Genomic DNA, 10,610 nt, shown 5'->3' with positions numbered 1-10,610 from the left:
CAGAGCCCTTTGCTACATAGTATCACATTTCTTTTTCTGATGGAATATGGGTAATATGAGGTAATACAACCCTTGTCACTCATTTTTCAGACTATTAAAAAGCCAGGGTTGGGCTTTTTATAAGTCCTTTTATGGCAGTAGCTGTTTACCAGGTACAGGAAATGTACCATCACTTGATGGTACATCCTAGCCTATTATATCAGGTGCTAATCCTCCAATGACCAGTCAGGTCTTAACGCATGTCCAGAATTTAAGACATGGAAGAAACCAAAGTGCTTCCTGCAGGCAAAACAGTGACCCTCATTTGCAGGGCCAGTTACAGAAGCGTTTTTCTTTCATGACCCAGTGGCAACAGTGAGTTATATGGGCTTAATTTCTGGTTCTAAATATGTTCCTCCAAATCTGGAAATAAAAAATGTCATGTCCTATCCTATCCTCACATATAGAAATCTTCTGTAAGATTTGTAAATAATATTTTGTTTTATAAATATATTATATCTGTGAATCATAAGTTCTCTGTAACTTTATAGATGAGCTATAAAAGGATCGATAATAGGCAGATTCAAACTATACAGCCTATAAATAGAAAATAAATATCCTTTTGTGATCTCTGAAAAAGATATAGCATTTTGATATGTAGGGTATTTTTCCTCCAGATGAATACAGTTGACCCCTGAACAATGCAGAGGTTTGGAGTACCAACCCCATGCACAGTTGAAAATCCACATTTAACTTTGAACTCCCCCAGAACTTAACTACTAATAGTCTACTATTGACTGGAAGCCTGACTGATCACATACACACTTGATTAACACATATTTTTAATGTCCTATGTATTATATAATGTATTCTTAAGGTAAGCTACAGAAAGTGTTAAGAAAATCATAAGGAAGAGAATATACATTTACTATAATATATTTATCAAAAAATAACTGCATATAAGTGGATCTGCACAGTTCAAACCCATGTTCAAGGGCCAACTGTAATTGGAAAGATACTTAAAACAGGTCTTTAATAAAATATACCCATGTTATAAATGATAGCATAAAGTCTAAGCCTCCAAGGGGTACACTTTCTTGTTCATTAAAATATCATTGTCATACTTCTACATCAAGATTCATTTTATTTTCTCTACCATATAAATAGTTGAGAATGACATTTTAGTAGTTCTCCAACCCTTTTCTTAAAGCAGAGCACTCAATATATGAAAACTAGTTTCCTGGTTTTATCAGATGAAATGTGATTAGATAGATAACTCTTAAGCTCCACTTGGTAATATTCATGTTCCAATTTGCTTATTCATTCATTTCAGCTGATTGGTCAAACACAGAATGTAAAACTTGGATCTTATTACTCAACTTATTAGCAGGAAGTTTGGGGCGATCCGAAATACTGTCTGGTTTCTCTGGTAATGACCTGTAAGGTTTTGCTTTGATTTCACCTTCAGGAAATGTAGGCTCAGAAAGCACAGGCTCAGAAAAGGCTTTTCTAAGATTTTCATTCTCTTTTCTGTTTTGCCTTATGGTTTCTTCTTCTTGGAAAATTTTCTTTATCTTCTCCAGCACAGCATTAACACAGACTGTCTAATAATAAAAAAAATTTTTTTTGAAAGGTAAAGTTTCTTTTTAAGCTACTGAACTTCCAGTAATAATAAAATGTGTAACATAAAGTCATTAATCTTATTCTTTAAGAAAGAAGCACTTCCTTTCCTAAGCACATGATAAACATCAGGAGATTGATTCTTTGTTCTAAATATATTACACCATCATCTAGAAAGAAAATTAAAGCATAAGTGTATGCTTCAATAAAGACATGCTTTACTTCTCCCCCCCCATTCATTGTTTTACATCTTTACTCTGATTTAATTAAATGAAATTCCTTTCTTCTCCTAAACTAAATGAAACATTTTCTGAGAGATGGGATTTGTCCCCAAACATGTTAATATCTCAAAATAGATTCTTTTTTTTTTTTGTTTATTTTCTCCCCCTACACTTTGCTTATACCTATGTGTGCAATTGGAAGGCCATAAACACATTAGTTAGAATTTAGTAAACTAGCAGATCAATGATTTCTAAGCAAACACATAATCCATTTTCCCTCAAAAGAATGCCATTCAGTATTTTAAGAATGTCAAAACAAAACACAGAGTAATGGAGCTTTGAAAATTGGAAACTTACAGAGTAAGTTTACTAATGATGAAAAAGATGATGATAAGAGCTTAAGGCAAGCAACAAGAATAATAAAATCCATAAAATGTAAGAAGACCTAAACTAGCTTATTTTACCAAAGTGATGCCTAAAGCTGACATAATTGGCTATAAACTCTTAGAGGGTTTTCCTAAAGTAGGTAATAGAGGATTGAGGGCCTTGGCTTGACCAACTTCAATTTCCTTCTGATCTGCCTCTTGCCTTCTCCTCTCTTGGCCTGCATCCCACTGTAGAATGAGGGAATACCAGATGCTTCCCTTCACTTCCCTGCTGTTAGGATGTGGTCACGTGACCTTGTTCTAGCCAACAAAATAAAATATGAGCATGAGGCAGCAAACATAAGGACCAAAAACAACAAACAAGAAAGCATAAAATAAAGATGGAAAGGTCCTGGTTCAGATGACATTGTAGATCCACTGTACAAACCTGGGAACCACCTAACTTGAGACTTCTAATTAACTGAGATATTTAAATGTCTTCAGCAATTAAGGTACTGCCAGGTATTTTTTGTATATCCCATATCCAAGTATATCCCAACCTAGAGCTATAAGCCTTGAGGTCCATCACTTCCAGCTGCAAACAGCTTCATCCATTTATCCCCATGTAGGATAATTTTCTCTGTATGCCATGCTGTGAAAAAAGACTGGGGGGAGGGAGTGGGTCTGGGTGGCTCTGTCCATTAAGCATCCATCTCTTAATTTTGGGTTAGGTCATGATCTCAGGGTCATGAGATTGAGCATCTTGTTTGGCTCCATGCTGGGCATGAAGCCTGCTTAAAATGCTCTCTCCCTCTGCCCCTCCCCCTGCTCATCTGCTCAAGAGCATGCTCTCTCTCTCCCCTCCAAAACAGATTAGGAAGCCCTGTCTTATTCGATATATTTCTTCTTTCCCCACCAACAAAATTTTATCTGTGCCCATTCTAACCACTTCTACCCCAGTCACAGAAAATGAAGGGTCTTGATCAAGGTCAGTACCCTGATCTTGTGTTTACTTTTAGTCTACCCTACCTTTTTCCTATCAATTATTCCATGCCTTTGCAGCCTCTCCTTTTTGACTGCCTCTTGCCCTGTAACTTCCAATGTGCTCAAGTATCTAACATCTTAAAATTATTTTTTTTATTTTTTATTTTTTAAATTTTTATTTATTTATGATAGGCACACAGTGAGAGAGAGAGGCAGAGACACAGGCAGAGGGAGAAGCAGGCTCCATGCACCGGGAGCCTGACGTGGGATTCGATCCCGGGTCTCCAGGATCGCGCCCCAGGCCAAAGGCAGGCGCTAAACCGCTGCGCCACCCAGGGATCCCTAACATCTTAAAATTAAAATAAAAATCCTTGGCACCCTGTTTTCCTCTTCACTGCTATATATGGTTGCTTTTCTTGATCAAATCAGCATCTATATTCATGATTTGGTTTTATCATCTCCTCTTCATTGAAACCGCTTATTTCTGTCTTACTTATCCTATAACACCACTGGAATAGTTTTAAGATGGTTGGCTCCAACATCTTTACTACTAGATCTAATGAACAGTTTTCAAATCTTTATTTTACTTGATGCTTTCTGTTGGTATTTGATACTTAACTGCTCACAACTAAGTCTCTATTTCCTTGACACTTTGTCTCCTGATTTGCTTCCTACTTTTCTGATTATTGCTTTGTCACCTTCATGGATTTCATCTTAGCTCACCTTAAATGTTGCTATTTTTAAAATTTCTGTTGACTCTCTACTCTTTTCACTTCCAGACTTTTCACTCTTTTCACAGTGGTTCCACTCACAGGGCATTAACTTACAACATATAATTATTTGCTTTCAAAAGCATAATTCTAGCCCTGACCTCTCCTAGACTTTGGGCACATACATGACCAATTAATCAGGTCATCAAAAAGTTGTTTCTAATACCTACTTAGAAAGTTTATAGCATGACAAGTCATGAGGGATGATTTCAAAAGCCTTCAAGAAATTAGAATTTAATTTTGTCTTTAGTCTAATTTATTTCAGTTTCATCACAGCTACTTCATCTCACCCATTTTTTTGCAGCATATTTCCATCCCAGCTCAGCTGGATGTCATTTTTGTATGAGATTCACATTTAAGATACTGAGCACTTCTCAAAAATTTATTTTTTATTCATTATTTTTTAAAGATGTTATTTATTTATTCATGAAAGACATATACAGTGAGGCAGAGACATAGGCAGAGAGAGAAGCAGGCTTCTTGCAGAAGCCAAATGTGGGATTCACCCCGGGACTCTGGGATCACACCCTGAGCCAAAGGTAGATGCTCAACCATTGAGCCATCCAGGTGTTCTACTTCTCAAAAATTTAAACACCTGAAAAATATTTATAAGTTCAGTTATTTTTAAAAACCATGAATATGTTTATGAAAGTAAGTTCTTTTACTATTTTTTTTTATTTTTTTAACTTTTATTTATTTATGATAGTCACACACAGAGAGAGAGAGAGAGAGAGAGGCAGAGGGAGAAGCAGGCTCCATGCACCGGGAGCCCGACGTGGGATTCGATCCTGGGTCTCCAGGATTGTGCCCTGGGCCAAAGGCAGGTGCTAAACCGCTGTGCCACCCAGGGATCCCTTTTACTATTTTTTCAAGGATGACTTGGCTATTCTTGACCTTTTTCATTTCCTTATAAATCTTAAACTAGTCAACTTGCACTCCTGCTCACATTTTAGTTGGGACCACAATCAATCTATAGGTTATGGGGGAAACTGAATCTTTACTATTGTGTGTTTCAATATGATCAACAAATATGAACAAAAATGTGTAAGACCTCTAACAAAAAAAGCTATAAGAATTATTAAGAAAAATTAAAGAAGACCAAATAAATAGAAGGATATATCATGCTCGTGGATAGAAGGGAGGACTTATTCTACTAGTTATGACTTATAAAGCTCTTGTAAATGATACAATGTTGAATTAGTAAATAATTATTAGTAAATAATACAATGCTGAATCAGTGTAAGAACAGAAAAATAGATCAATGGATAGAACAAAGAGTCTATAAACAGACACTTGATTTATGACAAAAGAAATGTTCTGGGGCAATAGGAAATGTTTTTCCCCCTAGCAGATTGAGTTGGATCAACTGGATACCTGTGAAGGAAGAATTTGTCCCTTACCTCATACCAATTCCAAATGGATTATAAATCTAAAAGTAAAAGATAGGGCACCTCGGGTGGCTCAGTGGTTTAGCACCACCTTCAGCCCAGGGCCTGATCCTGGAGTCCCGGGATTGAGTCCCACATCAGGCTCCCGGCATGGAGCCTGCTTCTTCCTCTGCCTGTATCTCTGCCTCTCTCTCTCTCTCTCTGTCTCTCATGAATAAATAACTAAAAATTTTAAAAATAAATAAGGGATCCCTGGGTGGCGCAGCGGTTTGGCGCCTGCCTTTGGCCCAGGGCGTGATCCTGGAGACCCGGGATCAAATCCCATGTCGGGCTCCCGGTGCATGAAGCCTGCTTCTCCCTCTGCCTGTGTCTCTGCCTCTCTCTCTCTCTCACTCTCTGTGACTATCATAAATAAATAAAAATTTAAAAATAAATAAATAAAAATAAAAATAAATAAATAAAAGTAAAAGATAAAATAATAAGCCTTGCACAATATATCAGAGGGAACAGTTTCATGACCTTGGATGTAGGTCAATATCGCCTAATTAGGCCATAAAAAGCACTTAACATAAAGAAAAGATTAATACACTGGACTACATTAAAATTAAAAATTTGTTTCAAAGACACTGCTAAAAGGGTGAAAGGAAGTCACAGAATAAACAAAATCACCAAAATAGTATTTAGCCCTAGAATTTTTTAAAAATACAAATCAATAATGAAAAAGATAGAATAGAAAAACAGAAGAGACTTTTACAGAAATTCACAAAAGAAGATATCCCAATGTCCACTTAATGCATAAAAAGGAACTCAATCTCATTAATAACAAAGGAAATACAAATTAAAGCACAAGGTGATAATACTACACATCCACAAGAATGGCTAAAATGGAAAAGACTGACCATAGCAACTGTTGGACATTATCTACTAGAGATGAACAAATGCATATTCTGTGATCCAGAAATTTTACCAAAATGTATGTACAAGGACATTCATGGAAACCATATTCACAATTGCCAAAGTTGTAAATAATAAAAAATTTCCACCATAGAGTGAATAGTGACATATATATAGAATATATATATTGAATATATTTCCAATCAATGAAATACTACTCAGCAATGAAAACCAACAAACTATTGCTATAGGTAATTAATGAATCTACTAATGATAACTGAGCAAAAAAAGACATATAAAATAATATATAGTATATGACTTCGTTTAAATACAATTTAAACAAGACTGTCTTATGGTATTAGAAATCAAAATAGTGGTTACCCTCTGTAGAAGAGGTTAGTGATTATCAAGTTAGTAGTTTTGAGGGGAGTGAGAAAGAGGCTTCTAGAATGAGGGTTATACTCTGTTTCTTGATTTTGTGATAATTCATCAAGCTGTGTATGATGATAATTCATCATACTTTGTGTATTATACTTTAAACTTTTTTTAAATTTAGTAGTATCACTGGCAATGGATTAAAAGAAAATAAACCCTTATAGTTTATAAAATCCTTTATATTTTTGTCACACTTTGTTTTTATTTTATTTTATTTTTAGAGAGAACTCCTTGCCTGTGACTAGAAGGCGAGGGGAAGAGGGAGAGTGAGAGAGAGAGTGCAGGGCTCAATCTCACAACCCTGAGATCATGACCTGAGCTAAATAAAATTAAGAGTTGGATGCTTAACCAACCAAGCAACCCAGGTGCCTCTTTTGTCACACTTTTTAATGAACACTTTGGAATTACAGCACTTGTAATTCAAAATACAGTAATACTTGTGTTCCCCAATATCATAGACTTAATTTTTTTTTAATTTTTATTTATTTATGATAGTTACAGAGAGAGAGAGAGAGAGGCAGAGACACAGGCAGAGGGAGAAGCAGGCTCCATGCACCGGGAGCCCGATGTGGGATTCGATCCCGGGTCTCCAGGATCACGCCCTGGGCCAAAGGCAGGCGCCAAACCGCTGCGCCACCAGGGATCCCCCAATATCATAGACTTAAATGATGGAATGCTGAACTTTAGCAAACCATGGCACAATGTCTGAAACAAAACAACCATAGCTAAGTGAAAGTAAAACCAAAATGTCTTGACTAAGTAATAATAAACTTTATAAACATAATTTTAGTTATTCAAGCAAATTTGTTTTTGGTGAATTGACTGGCCTCAGAAATGAATTGACTTTTATTTCAGAAAAGTAATTTTTTTTTTAGAAAAGTAAATGTTTAATGTAAAGTTATTTTGTGTAACAAGAGGATAGTACCTTGGCTTATAAATTTATAATATATCTATATATTTAAGATTACATGAGATAAGTATATTTATATCTATATTCTAATAATTTTCTTAACTTACCAAATAAATGAGTGCTGCATATGAAGCATACATTATGCTAATTAAAGCAGTCTTTGCTGGAAAAGAAATGATTTCAAACAAAGAACCCCTTCTGACCTGCAAAACAGAAAAAACTTTTCTTACTACAATATAAGTTTTCAATGTTACAGTGTTAAATTTTACAATGTTACTGTGAAATGAGAATTTAAATATTTCTAAAGAAAGTTATCTACTGAGCCTATTTGGGGTTTTTTCACATTCCAAAAATATATTTTCTCTCTCTCTTATTTTTAATAAAAAGGTACTCTCTTTTTATTTTATTTATTCACAAGAGACACAGAGAGAGAGGCAGAGACATAGACAGAGGGAGAAGTAGGTTCCATGCAGAAAGCCCACTGTGGGAACTCAATCCCAGGACTCTGGAATCACAATCTAAACCAAAGGCAGACACTCAACCAGAGCCACCCAGATGTCCCTCAAAAAGGTGCTCTCTTTTGCTATGGCAGATCTATAAAAACCTATGAAAGATCTATTTTTTGTTGTTGTTTTTTTAAAGATTTTATTCATTTATGAGAGACAGAGGCAGAGACACAGGCTCCCCTGCAGGGAGCCCGACATGGGACTCAATCCCTGGTCTCCAGGATCACACCCTGGGCCGAAGGCGCTAGGTGCTAAACCTCTGAGCCACCCAGGCTGCCCCAAAACCTATGAAAGATCTATAATCTTGCATTTCCAAAATCTAAAATTACTTGAACTTTTTTACATTTAACAAGTGTGCTCACTAGGGGGTGCCACTGTGCATGTTAGAAAAACAGTCTTTTCTTTGTTCAAATTCATGTAATCATCCTTTACTAAACTATTTACCTCTTCATTAAGCAAACAGAAATCAAAATACTAAGCATTTCCTGCAGATTAATGACCTGATTGGAAATGTTAATCATGAGACTGCTGAAGGCCAGCATTAACCTTAGATGATCATTAAGCTTTAGTAAATGCTCTGTGTTCACATCCAGCATGCTTTTTTTTTTTTTTTTTGACACAGAGAAGGTTTACACCAATAATGAATTTGCCTCTCAAAGGTTTCTAGCTTCTGGTCATAGGTGTCTCTGCCTCAAACATAACAGAATATATTTAATTTTTTTTTCAGAATATATTTAATTTAAGGGAATTATACTCTCTTCTAGGTCACCTCTCTTGCCTTGAGTAGGATATGAAACGAGGGCATTAGGAAAAACATTCCCTCCCATTCAGCAGTGAAGTGGCAGTTAGCCATGCTCCTCTGAAGTAAGCGCCAAGACACTCAATGGCTTCAATAACTCCCCAAAGGTACAGGCGGCAGCTAATAAAATCATGCAAATGAACAGTAAAGAGGCATACAAACTAGAAAGAACAGTATGTATGTGTACATTAAAGTTATTTATGACACTGAACAATTGTAACAATTGATAGCAGAATGGTCAGGTAAATTAAGCTATATTCACTCAATGGCATATTGCAGCCTTTTAAAAAGTGCTTCTGAAGGATACATAATGACATTCTATTGAACAAACATTTGTATGGCAGTGTTCTAAGTGCCTGTTACAGTGTATTCAGTTTTTGCTTGCTGCCACTGCTGAATGAAGAACAAAATTGCCCATCACAATTTACCTCCTTCTCCCTAAAGTGATTAATGGAATGTGGAAGCCAAGAATACTATCTAGCCTGCCAGCTAAGGGATGGAGGTGGTGGGAGGTGCAGTGGAAGTGGGCATTCCTTCTTACTTCTTGTCTTTCAGGCCATACTAACTCCTAGATATGGGAATAGGGAGGGGCAGTTTTAGCCTACTCTCGCCATAAGTTAGTTTGGAGAACTGGAAAATTTCCCAGAGTTCCTGGCTTCTGGAAAGAGTTTCCAGGAAATGAGGCAGCTGCTGCTCTTTCCCTCTTGCTAGAAGAATCAAATTGATAGCGTGCTTTTGAATCCCACTATTAGGCTACAGGGAGACAGACAAGTAGAGAGCAGACGTCAGGAAAGAGAGCAGATATACTCCAACAAAATGCCTCCTAGCAGAGTAAAAGTTTCACGAGTTTGTCAACATGTGAACGTATGGTGGGAGGTCCATACTCGGTAACTGGTAGGCTACACACAATGAAAATAAATGTGGTGTCTGCACACATGAGAAATTACTCTCTTCCTGTTTTACTGCAACTTCTTTTTCAGATTTTGTCCTTCACCTAAAGTAATTAAAACTGATTTCTTTTCAAAGTTTCAAAATAAATTATCTGATACATGTTATGCTTCTGAATGATGAATCTGTATATTGCCTCAGGGTCACTTTTTCACCATTTTAATGCTTTTAATAAACACTTGCCATTCCTTTAACAAGTCAGTCCTGTAGAAAATATATTTCCTCCAAAATTTATGTGGCTACTGGCAAGTAGCCATTTTTCAATTTTATGACCTACTTCCAATACATATTTTTCATATTATAAACCACCCTGTTTCATTTTTTGGCTTGCTAGAAGCAAGAATAGTGTATGTTAAAACAGATAAATAAATCAAAGGTTTTATTTAGCTACCTCAGCCAATTTTAAAAATGTTATCTTAACTTCTTATTTTAATTTCATTTGTCTATTTAAGTGAAAAGACTCTTGATATCGATATAATGCCCATATTTCTTTGAATTTTTAACATTAATATTAACATATAAGATACATGGATATGTAAGATATGTGGATATGTTATATGGTCATACTAATAACATCTCAGACACATAGATATTTCAACAGTAAAAACATTTCAATCTCTAACAAAATTTCTTTCACGTAATTTTGAGTTCCACTCCTGCCACATAATTTTGACCACCTCAAGTCATAAAAGAAGTATCTGAGTTTATCTTATTTTCACTAAAATTTAGATAAATCACAAAAGAGCAAACCATTAGCAGTTTAGAAAATAATAAAGACCCGCTCATAGATG

At 35.8% G+C, this 10,610-nt stretch overlaps 2 protein-coding genes across 6 annotated transcripts in view; both read right to left on the bottom strand.

Moving 5' to 3' along the window:
* The window catches only part of LOC112653876 (nascent polypeptide-associated complex subunit alpha, muscle-specific form), a 133,622-nt gene that overhangs the window by 62,589 nt on the left and 60,423 nt on the right, over nt 1-10,610 (bottom strand). The window lies entirely within an intron of this gene.
* The window catches only part of SPATA9 (spermatogenesis associated 9), a 40,688-nt gene continuing 31,181 nt past the window's right edge, over nt 1,104-10,610 (bottom strand). For all 5 annotated transcript variants that reach the window (XM_049108206.1, XM_049108208.1, XM_025438192.3 and 2 more), the window contains 2 exons: nt 7,674-7,769; nt 1,104-1,583 (listed from right to left, as the gene is read on the bottom strand). In XM_049108206.1, coding sequence (XP_048964163.1) covers nt 1,296-1,583; nt 7,674-7,769 — 384 coding nt within the window. In that variant the 3' untranslated portion in view covers nt 1,104-1,295. The remainder of the gene's footprint in view (nt 1,584-7,673; nt 7,770-10,610) is intronic.

Source organism: Canis lupus, chromosome 3, assembly GCF_003254725.2.
Source record: "Canis lupus dingo isolate Sandy chromosome 3, ASM325472v2, whole genome shotgun sequence".
Classification (NCBI taxonomy): domain Eukaryota; kingdom Metazoa; phylum Chordata; class Mammalia; order Carnivora; family Canidae; genus Canis; species Canis lupus.
Note: the sequence above shows the minus strand (reverse complement) of the source record. Positions and strands in the feature narration are given on the sequence as shown.